Consider the following 24,530-nt stretch of genomic DNA (forward strand, 5'->3'; position numbering starts at 1 on the left):
TTTGGTTCCTTAGCGCACGTGCTTCGAGAGGTACTGGCCCACACCGCTCGTGGGACCCTGCTCACGTGGCATAAATATTACCAGTGGTCAACGACGCCCGATGACTGATCGGTACATTAACATTATTATTATTGATATTACTATTAATAATAATAATTTTAATAATAATAAGAAGAAGAAACCAAAACAAAATACAAACTTTGAGAAAAGCTCAAAGAGAAAAATTAACAAAAAAAAATACTAAAATAGAAACGGTAATTAAGCAAAGAATTTAAAAAAAGAATTTTAAAAGCATGTAAGATATTAAAATATTAATCTATTTTACCACGTCGACAATTGTATACTTATACTTGCTCAATTATTATGACACAACTATTATGTGTTTGTTCATATGTCACGATCCTATTCAAACAACTGATGATAAATTAACAATCTAATGATATAAAAAAGGAATATTTTTGTCATTTTATAAAAAAAAAAAAAATTAAGTAAAGAAAAAGGATTGTCCAGTGAAACAAGGTTCTCAATGTATTATTTTTCCATTCCAAATGAAAATGCTTGTTTGGTGTGACTTTATTCAGAGAGAGTTTTGGTGGAAAACAAAGAAACCCTTGATCTTGAAAAGAACACATTCTCCAGCAGTCACGTGAAGGATGGGCCATCCTTTCCCAGGTCCATGGAAGACTTAGCCGACGACGGAACAGAAGCGTAACGAGATGAAAAATCACAACCATAATGTTCCTGTCGTTTCTCTCTCGTTCCGTCATCAAAGTTTTGCGCATAACTACGAGCATCATAGTGAAATGAGCCTTGCTTTCTATACCCAATGGACCGATTTTTATTAAACCTACGGTTGAAGGTTTTCCATTTGGACCTTGCCACAACTTTTGACCATTCCCTTATCTTAGTCCACCCTTTCACCCACCATTGAACCTTCTTCTCCGGCGACAACCTAGTTTTGGAGTTGTCTCCAAAGCAGCAAATGTTGAAGCAGCAACCTCTCTTGGAGAACACAATATCTTGCATGTCGTCATCAACGTCTCTTACCATGTTCGACGATAGTGACATCTTCTCGCCTGAGAAAGGAGAGAGGGAATGATATCTTTATATCAAAACTCTCTCTCCCTTTCTGTCATAGGTTTTGCATTCTGCGAGATATTATAACCAATGCACAAGTTGTTTTAGCAAAACAGAAATACCGTAGAACAGATAGGTTGCTAGATTAATAGTTGTCAACGTCCCTTCAAATCTCCTATGCCAGTTGGCTCCATGTAATAGTTTTTTTTTTTTCAAACAGAACTTTCATAGACTTGGAATCTTCTAATCTAAATTAATCGCAACACTTCATTTTGTATGCTTTTTTATTTTTTTTAAAAGAGATCATATATATATATATATGAAAATGTTACTTTTAAGAGTTGCATTTCAATAAAAGATTATTTTTTTAAATGTTTGTATCTTCAATGTTTTTTATCAGCAAAGAAAAAATAAATTAAATGAGGGTATTTTAGGGATACCCTAACCCTTATACAAAATACCATTTCAATCTGCCATAGTCCAAACACCACAAAAATCCCACCAAATATCTCCCAAAAAACACTACCTACATTAATCTTAATACTTTCATAGAGCTAGGAACTAAACTTTATACCAAAGAAGATGCCCAGATTCCATAATACACAAAAACAATTTTACTCATACAACCATTGATGATCTTTCCTTGTATTCTACCTTACCACATACTGTTTCAATTGATATGCAATACCAAACAAAAACACTGCATTTTAGATAGTTATTCCTATGACTAGTTTCCACACTTGCACCTGGCTAGCCAGTTGCCTCTTGTGACCGTTGGCATTGTCATAGGTAAGAACCCTTTCCAAATATGCAAAGCCATTTTCATTCCCTCTTCCTTGCATGCTATGTGTACTCCACGGTTTCCATGCAATCCATTTTTGCATAACCTTTCCCTTCACCTGTACTTTGCATCTGCTGTAGATTCTTCTATTTCTGCATCTTCTCCTTCCAGCTCCTTCATACTCCAAGATCTTCTCTGGTATCGATATGACCATATGCCAATACCGGTACCAACAAAGATTATACCAAAAAGAGAACTGGACAACAACCTTTCACCCTGCAAAACAAAAAGAGTACCAAGAGTACCAATGACACTGTACATGTAGAAAAAATGAAGATAACAAAAAATAGAGCCCTTTTTTAACCGTTATGCATCTAAAAAGCCGCCCTTTTTTGCCCCCTACCTGAAACACCAGCATATGATTGCCCTCCAAAGATCTAACTTTTGATACTACGGATACATCTTCTAGGGTACATACACCAATCACAATATGAAAAAATAGCCTTTAGAATTTTGTTTGTTATCCATACCTAAGCTCTCAATTGTGCCCCTCCAAAAATTTCCTCTCCATCTCTTACTCCATTATTAAAAATGAACTTGTTTCTTTGTTCACAAATGCCTCTCACCACTGCCACTCACGTAACTTTCCATATCAATCACCACTGCCACCCACATGACTTTCCATATCAAATTTGGCTGTGTCTAAGTTACCTAATCTGAAATGATAAAAATTTTGTTCTATCTCGTTATGTGTCATACTCAATTCTTCAGTCCATTTATTACACCTATTCCAAACAGTCCATTTATTACACCAATTCCAAACGTAAAAAAAGTAGATTCCTCTTCCCCTCTGCACATAACACAACAATCAAATGATATAGGTAGATAATATATGTACAACTCTTTTCTTAAGATTTACCTTGTAACTAACCTGTTCAAACTCACTTTCCAAACAAAATGGGCAGCTTTAGGTGCACTTTCAATTTCCAGATAATTGAATAAAAATTAGATGTATTCTCACCTTCTTTTTTATTTATAATTTCATAAGCAAATTTAACAATATAATGCCCTTCTTGTTCTCCTTTCCACTTCCAATTATCCCTCACATCTATATACAATTTAAGATTTTCCAATTCATGTAAGAAATTACTAACTAATGGTTGTTCCCACCACTAAAACCATTGTCTCCTCCTGCCTATCTTCCAAACTCACCTACCATTGTCCCACACCCCATCTCACTGGTTTTTCCTTGCTTACAAACACTATTACTATAAAGCCTTGGATACCTTATAGCCAGCAGAACTTCACCACTCCATCTATCCTCCCAAAACCCAAACCTACACCCATTACCAACCACCCATCTGATATTATTATCAAGCTAATTGGCATTATTCCTCTCTCTACACACCTTTTTTAAGTCCACCAACCAAGCGGATTCATCTGATATTAAGATTTTTTTCCACAATCCAGTTTGTTCATGAGTCTCCATCTCATTTTCCAAGTAATACCATAATGAAACCCTTTATATCTTTTACCCCCAAACCTCCCTCCTCTTCTCGCGGCCTACATATTTTCAACTAACTTAGCCCAATGTATTTTCCTAGCATCTTGACCCCAATCCCAAAATCCCGAACAAATTGTTGTACTTTCCTAATTTACTGCAACAATAATGTTCCTATCTTAAGTGATCTCCAACATTATGAATATTTTGTTTTAGTTTTTTAATGAAAACTAAAACCACTGAAATTGAAGAAGACGTCGTTAAATTTGTATTATGAATTATAATAGCCATCAAATCAGCATTAAAATAAAATCAACATTAAAATAATGGAGGAAGATTCCCATAAATACTAAAGCAAAATTCGTGTGTATATAACTTTGTATCTCTCGAGTCTAACGCTATTGGATCCAACTACATCCCTAAACGCATATCCATATATACTAGACACCCATTATTTCTTTAGAAAATTCTTTATCATTAAAATCCAACCTCGCAAATGTTAAAATTCTCAATGACAACATTTTGGTTTAACTAAATATAACTTTAATCTTAATAATTTTTAAATTTTGATATTGGTATATTTAAAAATATTAATTTTCAATTTCTGTTAAAACCAACCACTGAATTTTGTTCCCACATACTTTGGTTTTGATACTTTCAAACTAATCACTAAACCCGTATTTTGAATTAAAGAGAAATGAATAAAGAAAAGAAAGGAATAAAAAGAAAGTGCATAATGAAATTGATTAGAGTGAGGGAAGAAGAGTGTAAAACGTGTGAAAACGAGTAATAAGTTTCTAATGATTGATGTAACAAAAAAAGAATATTAAGATTAATTGTGTAATTAATTACAAAATTTTCTTTAGTTGTATTTTAATAAGGACGAGTATAAATTAATTTAAAAAATGGTAAATTGGGAAAATTAATCTATGTAATGGAAATAATATTTTTAAAATAACTCAGTCGATGTTAATTGTTATTGTACCGCCCTGGTGGACGGGTGTGATGACGTGGCATCCTGCTACGGTATAGGCGTGTTGACAAGGCGCCAGGTTGGCAGATGGGAAGGAAGTCGGGAGGCACGTGTGGTCGCCGATTGTTAAGTTGGCGTGTTCCGATTTCCAGTTTACCAGAATAGGCGATCGCCAGGTTGAAAGGTGAAGTCGCCAGATGTAGACTCAGGCGACCAGGCAGTCGGAGATCGCCAGAACAAGCACATCGCCGAAGATGAAGGAGAAGCAGATTATGAAGGCGGCCGGCGAGACCACAGGGAAGGTGTATGAAGGCCCTAACTCGCCAGTTTCAGTAGAGATCGCACTCCTGAGTTAGCTATGCACTGGGCAGTACCATGCATAGGTAACTTAGCCAAAATGAGAGTAGAAGCAGCGCCAAGTCAGGGAGCCTCCAGATGATGGCACATGTACAGTTGGATGCGAGCCACGTGTCCGATTCTGTAACTGCCAGGAGAGAGAAAACCACCAGGTATATAATAGTTCTTAACAGATTTTCTAAGGTACGCGCGTTCAGTTCATACACTTTACGCTTGCGAGTGACAGAGCTGTTTGTGAAAGAGAGAGTTTGCACGGTTCCAGTTCTTAGTATTTGGTGATACCGTCACTGACTTGAGCGTCGGAGTGCGATCGGCCGCAGCGGCGCCGTGTCGTTTCTTTGCAGGTTCTTGAGATAGATCCAGAGGAGGAACGGAAGTGAGAAGCGGCGCGCACGTCGATCCTTTGACGAGGCATTCTCCAGCGCTCCGGTCAACAGGCGGGATCAGTTATATATGTTGAAGTTTGATTTGAGCAACTTGTATCATATCAAATATATGTTTTTTTAAATATAAAAAAAATTAACTACAACTTTGATTAAGTTCTTATCGATGTTAATATGTTTAAACAAACTGATCCTGTCGCCAACTCTAGCGTGGAGGAATTACTTTGTCGCTTCCTTACCCCGCCTATGCAACTGTGCTATCTGCAAGAATGCTCTTAGAACCTTCTCCGGGAACTTCAAACGCAACCTGCAAAACACACAGATGGCGCCTCTAGCGGCCGTTTGCACTCCGACGCTCAAGTTAGGTCACAGAACCACCAACAAAAATAATCTCACTCAATCTCTTTCTGATTCTCTCTCTCTGTGTCTGTGCCTAACAGAATTCTGTTACGCTATCCTCTGCGTGTGTCAGAATTCTGTTACGCTATTGTGCGAAAACGTACCACCATCAGTAAAGACGTGGGTGTCTGTGTTTTCTGTGTGTACCTTTCACGACGCGAAGTGCACATTTATCTTGGTCGCGCCCCTCTCAGATGGTGACACGTGGAGGCATGCAACTCACATCTAACCGTACACGTGCCACTACCTGAAGGGCTCTAGCGCATCTCTGTGTGCGCCTAAGTTATTCCCTTGCGGAGTAACTTAGCGCGTTTCTTCCATCTGGGTGAATCGCACACTCCCAGGAGAACGCCAGGTGTGGCTGGACTAGGCACACTCACCAAGCATTGCTCTTTGCATAAACGATTTCCCCTTCACGATGTCATGCACGTAATGGGTTAAGAGAGTCACCAATCACTGACCGGTTTACTAACTCCCTCAGGCCACTCTCGTGCACGATTCTACCGGCGAGCAGCTCCTCTTTCCCTGAGATATGATCATGCGAGGTCCATGCGTAACGCTCTCGCTGGGAATCTCAGTCCCAGTTTAACTGCGTGTAACACGAAACCCTGATGACCATGCACCCGATGACTGATCGGTGCTCTATTGCTTCTCGCGTTCTCCCCCCAGGTGTTTATCTTGGAACTGATCTGTCGGTGGCCACTCGGTTACTGACCACCGATCACCGTTCTGGGTGATCTCCTCCCTGATTTCTCTGCCGCCTGATCCACGTGTCACCCTGCAAGTGGTCCACGTGGTTATCTGCTGCTGACGTCATCGACTACCGATGACCGACCGGATCACAAGCCCCCCAGTCTCGAGCTGTGAACTCGTTCTCAGCGAAGAGACTAAGTGGTCGCGCCCTCGGTCCACGTGGCAAGTGGGGCCACATCACGTGCCACCTCACGTGTTGCCTTTTGACATTATGACTTCCTCCCTTAATCTCGCGACACGTGGACGCATCAACCGCCAGCGTGGAGTGTCGCTAATGCTTCCCTTATTCATGTAGGCGCGCGCCTTTACTGTTTCATCATCTTCTTCAATACTCCAACTCTCAGACTTACTTCGAATCTCCTCTCTGCGCGCCCAACTTTCTTCAAGCTTTCTTCCTCAAGACCTTCCGCAATCATCTAAAGGTATGACTTTTCTTCTTCCTTGATCCATTTAGGCTCTTTTCACCGATTGCATTCACCCCTTTCACTACCATGCATTCATCTTCTCTGTTTTTCTTCTTCTCAACCCGCGCTAGGGTTTTTGTGTTTCTCACTTCACTTTCTACTTCTCCCACTTCCTCTTCTTCGCCTGGACCTTTCTTTCTTCTTCCCATCCTCTGTTTTTCACCGAACCATTCATCATTCCCTCTTCTTCCGTTCATCTGACCTTTTTCTTTCCTCCATTGCAGTTATCTCGCAATGGCTCGCTTGAAGCAAACTGCTCGCATCGTCGCCTCATCCTCTGGTGCACAGCCTTCAGCAGGTGCACCAGCGTCACCTCCACCTGATGCAACTTCCTATCAGGACTACGCCAGGGTCTATGACTGGGCTCCCCTGGCATTGCTGGCCGAAACTTCCACTCAACTACCGAAAGGCCACCTCAAAACCCTTCTGAGCCACGACCCTGACGAGCCCTTCTGCGCCATCGACAGGGAGAATGATTTCAATGTTCGTATACGCATTCCTCCTCGAGGGATGCCAATCTGCGCGGACGATAGGGCTACCAATGGGGTGCCCTTCACCTTCATATACTCCACCATCTTCAAAAGGTTGAAGCTGCGCTTGCCCTTCACCTTCTTTGAGAAGGAGCTGATGATGGAGTTGAACGTCGCCCCTTGCCAACTCCATCCGAATGCCTGGGCTTTCATACGGGCATTCGAGATCCTCTGCAACTACTTTGGGCATAACGCCTCTGTAGACGTCTTCCTACATTTCTTCGAGGCGAAGAACCCTGGGGATAGGTCTTGGGTCAGCCTGAATGGAGTTGCTGGACGAGTGATCTTGGGCCTGTACCAGCAATCGTTTAAAGATTGGAAAGGCAGGTTCTACATGATATTTGCTACCCAACAAAGCCCAACGCTGCTCGAGGGGTTTCCCCTTTATTGGGTTCCTGGAGTCGAGTTTAAGAAACCCCGGGGCCTTGAAGCCATGGCTCCCTACGAGCGCGAGCTGTGTAGGTTGCTCCTAGGGGCAAAATATAACTCGGCCCTTCTCATCAAACACGAGTTTGATGTGGTGTCTCTGAAGAAGTACATAGGTAGGCTCTTCTTCTTGCACCTCTTAGAATACTTGCACACTCTCATGCATACTTGCATAGCATTTTATCCACTTGCATAATTATGCCATCTAACCCTTCTTTTTACCCTTGATGTAGACATGACTTCAGGGAAAGATAGGAGGAGGGCACTACTGGAGCTTGCTCGGACCAGGGGTGCCAAGGGGACTGGTTCTTCCTCCTCTACCATCGAGCCCATCGCGGCTCCACCTCTCTCGGTCGCGCCAGCTGAAGGCCCCGAGCCAGAGAAGAAGAGATGAAGGCTAGTAAAGGCCTTTCCCGCAACTGTTGCGGCCGCTGCTGCTCCTACCCCCTCAACCGAGGAGGAGAGTTCGGGCTCTCCTCTTATACATCGCAAGAGGAAACACCAAGAGGTTGGGGGGGCTTCATCTCTTAGGCCTGGGGAAATCGAAGTGGTGCAGATCGAGGAGGGTTCACCCCCACCTCCTCCTACTCAACCTGCCCCAGCACCAACTTCTTCCCCCTCCCCTCAGCGCCTACCATCTCCAATGCCCCAACTTCCGTCTCCAGCATCACTTCCACCCCCACCCCCAGCGGGCCAAGCTATTGGTCAACCCACTCCACCTGCTGGGAGTGATTCTGCCCACTCGGGGGGTTTCTCAAGACTTCCTGCATCGCCACCACCGCCAACCTCTGCTGCTACTGCTGAAGGTGGTGAGGCCAGCTCGCAGCCAAGCAGCTCTGGCGCTAGCAATGAAAATTTCAGTCGAGTCATTGCCTTGGTTCGACATTTCATACGCAGCCGGGAGCTTCTCGAATGGAGTGGGCAGGAGGTGGACATGCACTTGGCCAAGCAGATAGTGCTTTCCCTAGAGTTTTCCACCCAGCACCGCAAGCAACTGGTCCTGGAGAAGAGGGTCAAGGAGCTTGAGCACGACAAGGAGTCACTGCAGAGTGACTTTGAGGCTGCCCAAGGGTCCGTAGACCTGATGAGGGATATCGTGGAAAAATCCAGGAAAGAGTACCTATCGCAGGTCCAAGAGACCATCAAGACTGAGATCTTGATGGGGCAAACTGTCAATGCTCTGGACAGCGAAGTGGTGGAGCTGAGGAGCAAGGTAATCAACTTGGAGGCTGAGACTTCCTCCCTACGCCAACTGAACTCACAACTAGCGGGGGATCTCAAGTCTACCAAGGAGGAGGCCACTGATGGGGGGAAGAAACTTGAGAAGGCAGTGAACGAGCTTTCTGCAGTGAAGGTCGAGCTTGCCGAAGCAAAGGGCAAACTGGGAGAAGCTGCCTCTTCCATTGCTTCCCTCACCACTGAGAAGAACGCCTTGGAGACTTCAAAGCAAAAGCTCGAAGCTGAGAACGCCGAACTTATGAACGTGGGTGCTGACGCCCTTGCTGATGGGTTCGAGTTGGCATTCGAGCAGATTCGTTGCGTTCTTCCAGATTTGGACCTTACGCAGTTCAGCATCTACCACGAAGTTGTAGATGGCAAGCTCATTCCTCCTTCTTGAGTTTTCTTCTTGTAATTTCATATTTCTGCACAATCCTTGTACTTGAAACTTGTATAGACCTTGGTGTGAATATATACTTGCTTCAGCTATATGTTTCTTCTCTCGTATCTTCTTAAGCTTCGTCTTTCTTTTTGCACACGACCAACTGTTAACTAGCTTAGGTTTAGTGCGATCTGTACTCTTTGATCTTGGCCTCTACCTTGATCACGACTAACAACTCCCTTAGCTTTGTTTTTAACAGTTCTTATGCACAGCTTCGTACTAGATGACTGACTAGGCATAGTCTGTCTGCTTCGGCTTGTTGCGTAAGAACTTGTTTGGAAAAGCTTCCTCTGACAAGGCACTACGCACTAGCATATCCACCAACAACTCATCAATCATCGTTCTTCGATCGTCAGAGGTGATGCCTTGTTTTGGGGGAGGAAGAGTGTTTCTCGATAGCCCCTCTTATCTTCCCCAAGGTCATCGACCTTGGGCGGATCAGGTCGTTCTTTCCCTGCCTCACTCCTGGGGTGAGAAGGGTTTAAACTAAGAGCTTTACTGGGTCAATATTGGTATATGCCAAGTGGGTAAGGACGCTTGTCGAAATCCTTCCTTTCCCTCTCTTGGTCTTACTAGCACCCCTGGCTTTTCGAACCCTAGTCGCCTGCACTCACGCCTGGGGTGAGGAGGACTTAGGTTAGCGCCCATACTCGCGCCTAGGGCGAATAGGGCCTAACCGATCACCTGCACTCGCGCCTGGGGCGAGGAGGATTTTAACTTGAAAACTCTCGCACACTTGATATGCTGATAATCTTTTCATTGGGTGGCCTCGTTAAAAACCCTCCTTAGGGAAAAGAGTGCCCCCTTATCTGTTCAACTGTTTTCAGTATATACACTGAGTGTGTCTTTAGCGCGAGAACGCAACTACTTTACAACTTAACTGAAATAAAATTTCAAGTGGGTGGCGTTCCACGTTCTGGGGATTGCTCCTCCCTCCAGAGTTTCCAGCCGATAAGCTCCATTCTCCAATGCCTCAACCACTCTGTATGGACCTGTCCACTTTGGAGACAACTTGTTTTCCATCTCATTCTGATGCGCCTTTCTCATCACCAGATCACCTTCCTGGAAACGCCTGAGCCTCACCTTGGAGTTGTGCCTCCGTTCTACTCTTCTCTTGACGGCTTCAGCACTAACTCTGGCTTCTTCTCGCACTTCGTCCAGTAGGTCGAGATTCACCTTTCGCTCTTCGTTGGATTCTTCGGCAATGAAATTCAAAAACCTGGGGGAGCTCTCCTGTATCTCCACGGGAATCATGGCATCTGTCCCGTAGACAAGGCTAAAGGGTGTCTCATGGGTGCTGGACTGTGGGGTGGTATGGTAGGACCATACGATTCTGGGGACCTCCTCTGCCCATTTTCCTTTAGCTTTCTCTAGTCTTCGCTTCAGCCCCCTGAGTAGTACTCGGTTGGCTGACTCCACCTGCCCATTGGTTTGTGGGTGTTCCACCGAGGCGAAAACCTGTTGTATCTTTAACTCATCGCACATCTTCCTTAGCTGATGACTTGTGAACTGGGTGCCATTGTCGGAGACCAGCCTCTTGGGTACTCCGAAACGACAGACAATGTTCTTCCAGACAAAGTGCTCGACTTTCTGTGCGGTGATGTGCACGACTGGTTCTGCCTCCACCCACTTGGTGAAATACTCGATGGCCACGATGAGGAACCTCATCTGCCTTATCGCCAGGGGAAAAGGTCCTAGGATGTCGATTCCCCATGTGTGAAATGGCCACGGGCTATGGATGGACTTCAACTCCTCGGGAGGTGCCTTATGCCAATCTGCGTGAAGTTGACACTGTTTGCAACGTTGAGCATACCTCACGCAGTCTTCCTTCAGCTTTGGCCAGTAGTACCCTGCGCGGAGGATCCTACTTGCCAAAGCGCGACCACCTACATGACTTCCGCATACCCCCTCGTGTAGCTCTGACATAAGTCTAATGCATTGCTCGCCATACACGCAGATCTGCACAGGATGAGAAAACCCAAATCTAAACAGGTTTCCATCAATCAAAGTAAACTTACTCGAGCTCCTCTTTATTCTTTTTGCCTCTGTCGGGTCAAATGGGAGTACACCATCTTCTAAGTACAATTGGTACGGCGTTATCCACGTGTCGGACTCCCTAATAGCGCAGACTTCCATCGCCTCATCGGTCTTTGCCGGTCGCGCTCTAACCCTCGACACTTTCAACGTCTCCTGAGTCAGTGAACGATGACCGATCGCCAGACGCTCCATCTATTTGTACACTTGAAGTACGTGGTTGTCTGACACGAACGCTCGCGGTACCTTCAAGGTCTCCTGAATGACGGTCCTCTGTTTTCCCCCCTTGCCTGAGCTGGCCAGCTTGGCAAGCAGGTCTGCTCTGGCATTTTGCTCTCTCGGCACATGAACTAGTTCAAACTCGGTGAAGGACGTCTTCAGGAGCTGTACGTATTCCAGGTAAGCTGCCATATGGGGATCTTTCGCCTGGAACTCCCCTGTAACTTGCCCGGTGACTAGCAAAGAGTCACTCTTAGCAACCAGACTTCTTGCTCCCATTTCCCTTGCTAGCAACATTCCTGCAATCAGGGCTTCATACTCCGCCTGATTGTTGCTAGCCTTGAAGGCAAAGCGGAGGGACTGCTCGATCAGCACTCCGTTCGGGCCTTCCAAGATGACCCCAGCGCCGCTCCCTTGCTGGTTGGAGGAGCCATCCACTGATAATACCCATCGGAAGTCTAAACCTTCTGAAGGTGTCGCGACCAACGACAGCTCGACCACAAAGTCGGCGAACACCTGCCCCTTTATCGGTCCTCAGGGCTCGTACTGAATGTCGAACTCTGACAATTCCACCGCCCACTTGACCATTCTTCCCGCTACATCTGGTTTCTTTAGCACCTTTGGATGGGCAAATCTGTCATTACCACTACTGTGAAGCTGTGGAAATAATGTCTGAGTCTTCTTGCTGAAAATACCACTGCCAGGGCAGCCTTCTCGAGGGCTTGGTACCTTGTTTCAGGGCCTTGCAGTACCTTACTCACAAAGTACACAGGCTTCTGAACCTGATCTTGCTCTTGCACCAGGACTGAACTGATTGCTCTCTCCGTCACAACAAAGTATAGACGAAGAGGGGTGCCCACTTGTGGTTTACGCAAGACCGGTGGGCTTGCCAGGTACTCCTTCAACTTGATGAAGGCCTCCTCGCACTCCTGTGTCCAAAGGAATATGCTGTTGCGCTTAAGACACTGGAAGTACGGATGACCTTTCTCCCCTCCAGCGGACATAAACCGGGATAATGCTGCCAACCGACCGGTGAGTTGCTGCACCTCCTTCACTGTCGTTGGGCTCCTCATCGCCACGATTGCTGCGCACTTCTCTGGATTAGCTTCGATTCCACGCTCTGTCAGGAGGAAACCCAAGAACTTCCCAGCCTCCACGCCAAAAATACATTTCTCAGGGTTCAGCTTCAACCTGTACTTGGCGATGGTGGTGAATAATTCCTCCAGATCGGCCACATGATGCTTCTTTTCTCGGGATGTGACCACCATGTCATCTACATATGCATGCACGTTCCTCCCGAGCATGGGCGAGAGCACCCTATCCATAAGTTGCTGGTAGGTAGCCCCCGCATTCTTCAGCCCGAACGACATTACCTTGTAGCAGTAGCAAGACCGTTCAGTCATGAATGCGGTCTTGCATTCATCCCTGGGGTGCATCCTGATCTGGTTGTATCCTGAGAATGCATCCAAGAAGCTGAGTAGCTTCCCCCTGATGCGCTATCCACTAGAGCGTCTATGCTGGGTAGAGGGTAAGAATCTTTGGGGCATGCCTTGTTGAGGTCAGTGAAGTCCACGCACATCCTCCACTTGTCGTTTGGCTTCTGCACCAGTACCACGTTCGCTAGCCACTCAGGGTACTGGATCTCCCTTATGTGCCATGCGGCAAGGAGCTTTTGCGCTTCGTCGTGGATCACTTTCCTCTTTTCTTCGTTGAATTTCCTTCGCCTCTGACGCACAGGTCGAACTTTAGGATCCATCGACAGGCGATGGCAGTCAGGGTCGATTCCTGGCATGTCAGATGCTGACCATGCGAGCGCGCCCATGTGCTTCTCGATCACCCCGGCGATCAGCCCTCGTTCTTCTTCAACGAGCGATCCTCCCAACTTGAACCTTTTCCCCCTTATATCTACTTCTACCCACCCCTCAGCTGGGTGGGGTCTTCTCTCGCTAGCGATGACCGCCCTCGCGATCCCTGACTCGCGAGGAGTGATCAAGCCCTCCTCCTCCGCTTCCACCTGAGCTACCTGGGAGCCCCCCAGCGTAGCATCCTCCATCTCCCGATCGCCATGCGTTCCCCTAACCACCGATCGCTCTTCGAGCACACCTGGTGGTGGTGTTGAGGTGACATGGCATATGCTCCTCTTCTGCCTGAGGCTGTTCTCATAACAGCGTCTAGCCTCAGCCTGATTTGACTTGATGGTTATTACGGTCCCCTCCATCGACGGCAGCTTCAGCTTCATGTGCCTCGTCGATGGCACTGCACCCAACCTATTGAGTGTTGGCCTTCCCTGCAAGATGTTGTACGCAGAAGGGGCGTTCACCACCAAGTACTTTATCCTTTCGGTGCGGGCTGTGGTTCCATCGGTGAACGTCGTCCTCAGCTCAATGTACCCCCGCACCTCTACCTGATCCCCTGCAAAGTCGTAAAGACACCCGGTATACAGCCTTAGTTGATCGGGGGACAGCTGCAACTTGTTGAACGTCGGCCTGAACATGACGTCTGCCGAGCTCCCTTGGTCTACGAGCACTCTGTGCACTCACCTTCCTGCTGTGATGAGGGAGATGACCACAGGATCGTTGTCGTGCGGTACAACGTCCCGTAGATCAGCTTTCTTGAAAGTGATGTCTACCTCGGGGAAATGGCCCTCGTCTACCGAGTCCACAGCCATAACCGATCGATTATACCTTTTTCTTTGTGATGCGGTGCACCCCCCACCGGAGAAGCCTCCCGCAATCGTTTGCACCTCCCTGTGCACAGGGACTTCATGCTGCCGTTCTCCTGCCTGGGCCCCCGATGTGCGATCACCCTGCGCCTCCCGCAGGTAATCTGCCAGGAAACCAGACTTTACCAACTCCGCCAGCTGGTGTCCCAACGCCAAGCAGGAGTGGAGTGTGTGGCCAAAGGCTTGGTGAAACTCACACCACTCGTTCTTCTTCCTCCCAAGTACCTTATCTATCTTCTCTGGTACTCGGAGTCTTGCAGCTATGGCAGGAAGGGCGATCAGATCCGCCAACTCCACCATGAACTCCTACCTTGGGGGTGCATTATTCTCCCTTGCACGCCCCCTGCCCTGGTCCTTCCTGGGTGCATAAGGACGAGGTTTCCCCTGCACCTTTATTCCCTCCTTTGCCTCATGCACCCTCGCTTGCTGCTGTTGCTGTTGCTTCCCCTGTCCTCCACGCGGCTTCGGTGGTGCAGCACTTCCTCTTTTCTCAGAAACCTCTGTCTTTGCCACTATGTGCGCCATCGCGCGTCGTCGGATCTCCGCAAAGGTGCTGGGATGGCTCCTGATGAGCGACTCACTGAAGGGACCAGGCAGCACTCCCTTCTTAAACGCATGCACCAGCATATCCTCGTCCTTGCTGGGCAATCTAACCACTTGTGCTCCGAAGCGGTTGAGGTAGTCTTTCAGCGACTCACCTTGATATTGGCGTACATCGAACAGATCGTACGACACCACTGAAGGTGCTCTGTTAACAATGTACTGCTCAGTGAAAAGCTTCGAAAACTGATGGAAGGACGTGATATGACCCTCTGGCAGACTCACGAACCATTCCATGGCGATTCCACTCAGTGTACTCATGAACATCTTGCAGTACACGGCATCTGAGCCCCCAGACAGCATCATCTGAGTGTGGAACGTCGTCAGATGCGCTTCTGGATCTTCTACCCCCATGAACGACGCCTTCACTCCCACCAGGTTGGGAGGCACCACGGTTTTCATGATTTCAGGGGAGAATGGCATAGGGAACGCTCTCGGAGGCAATGGTGGCATCGACATCCCTTCTTCAACTGCGCGTTCCTTCTGCGCCTGTAACGTCCTTCTCAGCTCCTCATTAACGCGATTCAGCTCATCATTCCTACTCTACGATGCAGCCAACTCCGCCTACATCTTCTCTTGTTCAGCTCTCGACGCTACGACATTGTCCTGCAGCGCACGCATCATCTCCAGGACCTGCGCCATCGTCACAGCTCCTTCCTCACCAAATGGCGCAGGTGATGTTTGTCTTGTTCTCCTCATTTTCTCAGCAAAAACTCAGCAAAAACTTTGAGAAACTTTAGAAACTTTGGTGTGGATGGGACCACGATTCACAGGGCCCCACGGTGGGCGCCAAATGATCCTGTCGCCAACTCTAGCGTGGAGGAATTGCTTTGTCGCTTCCTTACCCCGCCTATGCAACTGTGCTATCTGCAAGAATGCTCTTAGAACCTTCTCCGGGAACTTCAAACGCAACCTGCAAAACACACAAACGGCGCCTCTAGCGGCCGTTTGCACTCCGACGCTCAAGTTAGGTCACAGAACCACCAACAAAAATAATCTCACTCAATCTCTTTCTGATTCTCTCTCTCTATGTCTGTGCCTAACAGAATTCTGTTACACTATCCTCTGCGTGTGTCAGAATTCTGTTACGCTATTGTGCGAAAACGTACCACCATCAGTAAAGACGTGGGTGTCTGTGTTTTCTGTGTGTACCTTTCACGACGCGGAGTGCACCTTTATCTTGGTCGCGCCCCTCTCAGATGGTGACACGTGGAGGCATGCAACTCACATCTAATCGTACACGTGCCACTACCTGAAGGGCTCTAGCGCATCTTTGTGTGCGCCTAAGTTATTCCCTTGCGGAGTAACTTAGCGCGTTTCTTCGATCTGGGTGAATCGCACACTCCCAGGAGAACGCCAGGTGTGGCTGGACTAGGCACACTCACCAAGCATTGCTCTTTGCATAAACGATTTCCCCTTCACGATGTCATGCACGTAATGGGTTAAGAGAGTCACCAATCACTGACCGGTTTACTAACTCCCTCAGGCCACTCTCGTGCACGATTCTACCGGCGAGCAGCTCCTCTCTGTGAATCGTGGTCACATCCACACCAAAGTTTCTGAAATTTCTCAAAGTTTTTGCTGAGAAAATGAGGAGAACAAGACAAACATCACCTGCGCCATTTGGTGAGGAAGGAGCTGTGACGATGGCGCAGGTCCTGGAGATGATGCGTGCGCTGCAGGACAATGTCGCAGCGTCGAGAGCTGAACAAGAGAAGATGTAGGCGGAGTTGGCTGCATCGTAGAGTAGGAATGATGAGCTGAATCGCGTTAATGAGGAGCTGAGAAGGACGTTACAGGCGCAGAAGGAACGCGCAGTTGAAGAAGGGATGTCAATGCCACCATTGCCTCCGAGAGCATTCCCTATGCCATTCTCCCCTGAAATCATGAAAAACGTGGTGCCTCCCAACCTATGCCACTCTCGTGCACGATTCTACCGGCGAGCAGCTCCTCTCTGTGAATCGTGGTCACATGCTAAACAAAGAACATGCTAGAAAGTTTCGTAAACAATTTAAAGATTAATTCAACTTTATTCATAATAACTAATATTAAAACTTTTTACTAAGAAATAGTCTAATGCTTCTAGACATACACTGGATTATCTAGAACTTAACAATTTGATACAAAATCCTATTGTAGGAAACTAATTGAAGGAAATAAGAGAAGACAAAAGGTTGTAGCAACACAAAATTGCAAAACTAATCTTATTCATTTTGATTTACTCAATCATATATATAATAAAGTTACAATTACTGGAAGCTATAAAATAGGAATGCTAACAGATCTAAACTAACCATTAATGCAATATAACGGTAAAATAGTTTAAGGGTAATAAAATCAGAATTAATAATAATAAAATCTGAATTAATAACCAACATCCTCCCTTAATTCTGATTTGGAACAATCTTCCCAATTTGAGTCATGATATTGTTTTTCTCAATCGCCTCAATTCTTCATTCATAGCCTTTTGCCATTTGGGGTGTTGAATGACATTGACAAGTCTCACAGGTTCTGATTCTGCAAGAAAAGCAAAGTGAACCAAATCTCCATTGTCATCAACTTCATCATCAAGATTTACTTCGCAATCTTGAAGATGTATAGGTTGTCGTTGCTGCCTTCTTGGTCGCTCCTTCATAGTTGCAATTGGAGTTGCAACTTCAGGTTGAATTACAGGTTCAGGTTGAACTTCAGGTGCTTCATATTGAACTGCAAGTGCTTCAAAAGTGACTCCATCTTCCACATCATCATTCAAAACATAAATATATCGTTTTTTTTAATCCATTTCAGTTGTTGCATTCCATTGCCATTCCTCATCTTCGGCAAATGTAACATCACGACTGATAATCCCTTTCTTTGTCATTGGATTGTACAGTTTGTATCCCCCATGCTTATATCCAATGAAAATGGTCTTCACTACCTTATCATCCAACTTCGATCTTGCTGCCTTGGGGACATGAGCATAAGTAATTGACCCAAATACCTTCAAGTGTCGCACATTGGGTTTGAATCCACTCCATGCCTCAATCGGAGTTATGTTAGGAATACTCCGAGTGGGTGATCTATTTATCAAATATACCGCACATGTTACGGCCTCAGCCCAAAAATAATTTGGCATACCTTTCGCTTTAAGCATGCTCCTCGCCATGTCCATGATTGTTCTATTCTTTCTCTCGGCAACTTCGTTGTGTTGAGGTGTGTAGGGACAAGTTATGTTATGTTGCAACCCCAGTTCTTCACAGTGCCTCTTGAATTCATTAGACTTGTACTCACCTCCTCCATCACCATGCACCATCTTAATTTGTTTGCCACTCTCTCTTTCAACAAATGCTTTAAATATTTTAAAGCAGTGGAATACCTCATCCTTGCTTTTCAATACATAAATCCAGGTTTTCCTTGAAAAATATCAATAAAGGTTAAAAAATACTTATTACCTCCAACTGATGATATGTTCATTGGGCCACAAACATCTGTATGAACAAGCTCCAAAGGAAATTTTGCATGCCAAGACTCCTTAACAAATGGTATCCTGTGATTCTTTCAAAAAATGCAAGCCTCACACAGTTGATCAGGATGATGAATATGGGGTAAACCATTTACTAAATTTCGTTTGGAGAGATTTTCCAAACTCTGGAAATTGAAGTGCCCAAAAAGTAAATGCCATAACCACGATTCATTATTCACTTTTGCATTCAAGCACTTGAAATCACCCATATGAATATCTACTAGAAACATGTTGTTTTTTGATAAAAAAGATTTAAGAATCAAACTACCTTTTTTTATCAAAAATTGATAATTTATTTTCAACTATGTGCATCACATAACCCTTCTCGGCCAGCTGACCCATACTCAAAAAATTACTTTTCATATCAGGTACATAGAAAACATCATAGATGTACCTGTGATCACCATTCTTCGATGTAATAAGAATTCGCCCTTTTCCAGTCACCGGAACGAACCTGCCATCACCGAATTTCACTTTTGTGCGAAATGAGTCATCCAAATCTGCAAACAACTCATTCTTACCTCACATATGATTCGTGCAACTTGTATCCAAATACCAAGTCTGATTGTTTGGGGTTTCATTTGATGTGGCTGCCATTAGTACTGTATGATCCTCTTCATCTTGTACGTGATTACTCTCTTCTTGAGCACAATTGGCAGCATGATTATCACCTTTTGATCTGCACTCATTTGCATAATGGCCACGTTTATGGCAATTATAACACTCAACATTTGATTTATTATAAATGTCTCCTCGTCCTCTGCAACCACGTTCCCCGCACCAAGCGCTTCCATGATTCTGGCCACCACGACCTTTGTTGAAATAGCTACCATGTTTATGATAGGAGCTACCAATTGAGGCTTGTGCTTGTAAAGCCTGTTCAATTGGTTTTTGAATCTTATTGTCATTCATCCGCTGCTCATGCGCTCGTAGAGAACCAGACAATAACCTTACTGTCATTTTTGAAATGTCATTGGCCTCTTCAATTGTGGCAACAACATGTTCAAATTTGGGAGTTAAAGATCTCAAAATCTTTTCCACCTTTGTCTGCTCCGAATGTGTTTCACCATTGGTCTTCATCTGATTTGTCAAGGCAATAACTTTATTTATATAAACATCAATAGTCTTTGTGGTTTCCATCTGCAACAGTTCATATTGGCGTCTTAGGGTTTGAAGACGCACCCTCTTGATCTTGTCATCACCTTTATAATTGGTTGACAAAATTGTCCAAGCCTCACTGTCAGTTGTTGCTCCTTCTATATGCTCAAACGTCTCATCATTCATCCCTTGATGGATGAGATACAAAGCCTTATTGTCCTTCTTCTTCTGATCACGATGCGCTACTCGTTGTGCCTCAATTGCATTAGCAGCTAATGCAGTCACTCTACTCTCAACGACTTCCCATAACTCATGATAATCAGACAAAACTCTCATTTGCACACACCACTGATTGTAATTTTTTCTATCAAGGATAGGGACTGATAATTGGGTAGAGTTCATGATAACAGACTAGCTCTTGATACCAGTTGTAGGAACTAATTGAAGGAAGTAAGAGAAGGCAAAAGGTTGTAGCAACTGATTGAACGTAATTGCACAAAATTGCAAAACTGGTCTTATTCATTTTGATTTACTCAATCATATATATAATAAAATTACAATTATTGGAAGTTATAAAATAGGAATACTAACATGCCTGTAAACTAACCATTAATGCAATATAACGATAAAATAGTTTAAGGGTAATAAAATCAGAATTAATAATAATAAAATATGAATTAATAACCAACACTTACAAGGATATGGATTTATCAACTCAACAGATGTTTTTGGAGAATTAAAAATCCATAAAATAGGATGATAAGCTTTATGAAAGCATCACCATGGTTGTAACATTCAAGGATGAAAAGTAAAAGTATATGAACAAGTTGCAATGGAGATAACAAAGATGAATTAAAGAAGAAGATGAAAATAACACACCACCCAAACGAGAACATCTCAAGAATAACTTCACCACTTGAAGAAACTCTTTTCAAGATAATAATCAAAACAAGAGTATAACATTCTAAAGACACTAAAAAATGCTCACAAATTAATTTGTATTTCATTTATTCATGTGTAGTTTATAAGATAGACTTGACATCCTTTGAAAAGCATATGGTTTGTCCAAAATGAAAAGAAAATAGGTTTCAAGCAATGCGAATACAAGAAAAAATAATTCTTAGTGTAAAAGCAAAAAGTAATGACACCTAGTGTGGACAGAAACATATTTAAGCTAATAATTGCACTTACATCTTTTTTAACACATGGATGACTCTTGACACTACAAGCAACTTTTTTGTTTTTTCTTTATATTTACTGGAGGATTTAGATCCATAGATATATTACGATTTACAGACAAATATTTGTATGAATTAATATCCGTACGTAAATTTATCATACATATTGAGTTTTTCGTAGGTAACACTAAATTAATTTCGTAGCTTCTATGTTAGAATTAATGACCTAAACAAGAAGGGCAGGTGAATTGTTTGACAAAAAAAATTTTGCAAAGATTGGATAAGAATGAAGTTTTATCAACAATCACATAGAGAGTAATCAAGGAAGCCAAACAAAAAAAAAATTGAAACTGTTTGCAAAGAAACAATCGGTTGAAACTTCACTTTAACCGGTTGTTTATAGCAACATAAACAACAAAATCAAATCAAACAATTTATAATGAGTGAGTGTGTGTGTGTGTGTGCGAGAGAGAGAGAGAGAGAGAGAGAGAGAGAGAGAGAGAGAGAGAGAGATTACACCATCAATTTATATTAGTTCAGTCAACCTCTGAGCTACATCCAGTCCCCAAAACAACCACTGGGTTTTCCACTAGCAATCAATCACATATTACACACACTCAAAGCCACAAAGAGGTGATCTGGATAACCCAAGAACACTTACCCTCTTTTCCTTTCACACAACCACAGTCAGAACACCATCTGACCTTACAGGTTTACAAACTTTACAAGTATAGAAAAGTAACAATTACAAGAATAAAAAAGAAATATATTACACCTAGTATTTCAGGAATCACAGAGCTCCTAAGATCAGTTCTTGAACCAATGCACAACCTTTAGGAAATCTTGCAAAACTTTGAATCAAATATCTTCTAAAAAACGTTTTCAATCTCACTTTCTGTGTGTTTTTTAATACAAAGAGAAACCATATTTATAGCTCTTAAATCTAGTTGTTTTAGGTAGTTAATCATGAGCCAAATCAGTTTTAATTCAACTGAAAACAGATTTAACAGGTTTTTGAAAAGTTGTTAAGAAATGTGACAATCAACCAATTGAAATGTCGTTTTAACCGGTTGAATTGGTTTTGACAGTTAGTCAAAAATAGTTTTGAAAACCTTCAAATAAGCTAAGTGTAAAACAACCGATTATATCGTGAATTCAACCGGTTATTTTTCTCTTTGCTTAGAAAAACATTTGTCTTTTTTAAAACAGATTGATTTAGCTTGTGCATAGAATTAAGAATGATCTTTACAAAAATTCTAAACACCCTAAAACTAAGCTTCAATCAAAGTAGGAAAGCATCAAGCCTTCATCACAGATTTGGTTCATCAAAACTTCCATGTTCTACATTCTATTTATAGAAAGAATTCTTACAAAATCTTTTGGGGTGGGAAAATTTCAAACAATGTAATCCATATGCAATGTTAACTTCATCTGCATGTAACTAAAGGTTTCCATTACATATAAACATTTTACATAAGGATTTTAATAAATTAATTATTAATTTTTTTTTGCAAAACATTGTAATCAACTCTATAAATTTTCAAAGCATTCTCAATTCCAATTGTAAGAACTCGAAAGGACCCTAATATGAAAGAAGATTGGTTGCCCCAAGCCATTACTTATTGAGATCCTAGATGATCTACTCACTTTTAGACGGTCTGTCAATAAACCATTTATGAATAGTTAGTTGTATAAACCAACGAACATGTTTTTTTTTTAGTACATGTAATGTTTAAAGATCATAAGTAGACTTTAAGCGTCTACCTAGCTTTATGTGATAGAGGATCTATTACAATTTCTTTTATTTAAATTGTTTTAAGAAAATTGGCAGGGTAGGAATTAGCAGAGAACTCCCTCATTCTATCTTCATGATAATAGGGACAAGGATTGATCAGTTTATCCCACTGCCTCCTTTGGACTTATGTTTTAAAGTCTTTAAACTTTCTTGGCAGCAACTCAACCCTTGTTTTGCTTTAGTCAAGAACCTTATTTTTTTCCTATTGTTCAGCTTCATCACTTGCTTGTCTTGTTGCTTCTACTTCTTTGAAGAAGGTGGAATTGCCCATCTATCCCTACATGAAGGTGCAATTTCTTTCCTTTTCTTTGAAGAAGGACTGTTATGTGTGAACCTTTTCCCTTTCAATTTGCAATCCTCATTAATACAAATAAACCATTTTTCTCCTTCTATAGGAGTCTAGCTACACGAGGGATTGAACCATCAAGGGTCTCAATACCCTATTTTTAAGAGTTTTAATCAAAACCATGTGTTAATTCACATTTGAACAATTCATGCAAGGTCAATGGTGGATTAAGGTGAAACTATCAATCAACATGCAACTGAAGGATCCTAAGTCGGACATGTATAAATGCAATGAGTATATCCTTATGCGTTGCAAGAATTGATAGGAAGGAAAATGTATTTACCTGGATTGAAGCTTTTGATGATGTACAATCAGTGTAGTTCCCTCAAAGTGAAGTAGAATTTTAGAGAAATTCGATAAACTAAGTCAGTTAAATTTTCTAGGCCAAAGAGGGTTATGGAAGAGGTTAAAAGGTAAAGTTGAAAAATTGATCAATTTAAATTGCTTATACATACCTCGAGAGCTGCATTGAGCGCATCCTATTTTTTCAACGAATTCATTCAAATTTTCAAACATAACAACTACTTCTAAAAATCCGCCCAGTGCATTCCCATCAACTTCAGCGAATGCTTTCTAGAGATGATTATTTTTTCCTCTATTAAAATAGCTTAAGCGAAATGAAAATGGCTGGAGAAAATTGTTGAACCAAGTGGTGTTCAAGCTTTGAAGAATCCAAACCCTTTGAAGGATGTTGAAGGCTTGGCTGTGCTTGTTGTTTCTGAGCTGTCTTAGTTAGGATCTGGGGTAGTTTGAGTTTTGTAATCCACTCTAGATTGAATCCAAAGCATAGGCATTCTCAATCTTTTAAAAGAAAAGTGTTTTTCAAACTAAGTGAAAAATTACCGATTGTTTTGTCGAAACAACCGATTGTTTTATACTTAGATGTTTTGAGAAAAGGTTGAAAACTGTTTTTCAAATGGTTGAGTTGTTGAAACCAAAACAACCGATTGATTCGAGGAAACACCCGATTGTTTGTTTTGGTACCATAACAGAAAAACTGTTTTAGCTTTGACTGAGCTTTAAATGCTTTAACTGTTTACGCTCCAATCTTTAAATGCTTTGACCAATCATCAAATGCAATGAATAAGTTTGTTAAGATTTGATAACAAACAATATTTTTGAATAAATTCAGAAAAACAGTTTTGAGTAATAAGATTTTGAACATAAGTTTTTGAGTTTTTCAAAGAGTTGAGATTGCTTAGAGACTGTGATTGATCAAAGAGTGTGAGATAGGATTTCTGCTTGTATTGATTTCATATTTGCTTCTGTAACAAGTGTAATCCTTGTATTCTGTAGAACAAGTTTGTTTGAGTGTTTGCTGATAAGTGTTGTGTGTTCTTGAGGGGATCAAGATCAACATTCTTAGTGTTGGTGTGTTGGCCAAGAGAAGTGTGTGTCTTGAGGGGATCAAGGTCACTTTCTTGGTTGTGTTGTAAGTAATCTAGGTTTGATTGCTTAGTGGTATTCCTAAGTGGTTTCTGAAAAGACTGGATGTAGCTCTGGGTTTAGAGTGAACCAGTATAAACATCTGTGTGCATTCTCTCTATCCTTAGTCTCTTTAAATTCAGTTTTAATATTTGCAAACTGGTATAAACAACCGATTGTTTCTGCGAAACAACCGATTGTTTTTCTGGTACTGTTGTTTTTGCTTGTTGATTTGGCAAACTGGATTCCTTATCAATTGTTTATTGAAGTAATTTCATTCTTGACTTAAAAGTTTGTGAAAACCCTC

At 43.0% G+C, this 24,530-nt stretch overlaps 1 protein-coding gene across 1 annotated transcript; it reads right to left on the reverse strand.

The window, feature by feature from the left end:
* Positions 1 to 642: 642 nt before the first annotated feature.
* On the reverse strand, positions 643 to 1,050 carry LOC137824970 (uncharacterized). Its single transcript, XM_068630641.1, has one exon. It carries the CDS (start codon positions 1,048 to 1,050, stop codon positions 643 to 645), a length of 408 nt encoding a protein of 135 aa, XP_068486742.1.
* Positions 1,051 to 24,530: the final 23,480 nt, after the last annotated feature.

Source organism: Phaseolus vulgaris, chromosome 8 (assembly GCF_051622355.1).
Source record: "Phaseolus vulgaris cultivar YP4 chromosome 8, ASM5162235v1, whole genome shotgun sequence".
NCBI lineage: Eukaryota > Viridiplantae > Streptophyta > Magnoliopsida > Fabales > Fabaceae > Phaseolus > Phaseolus vulgaris.

What these genes read in the sequence shown, in the direction of transcription:
- LOC137824970 (XM_068630641.1), bottom strand. Translation starts at nt 1,050, where the DNA reads ATGGTAAGAGACGTTGATGACGACATGCAAGATATTGTGTTCTCCAAG.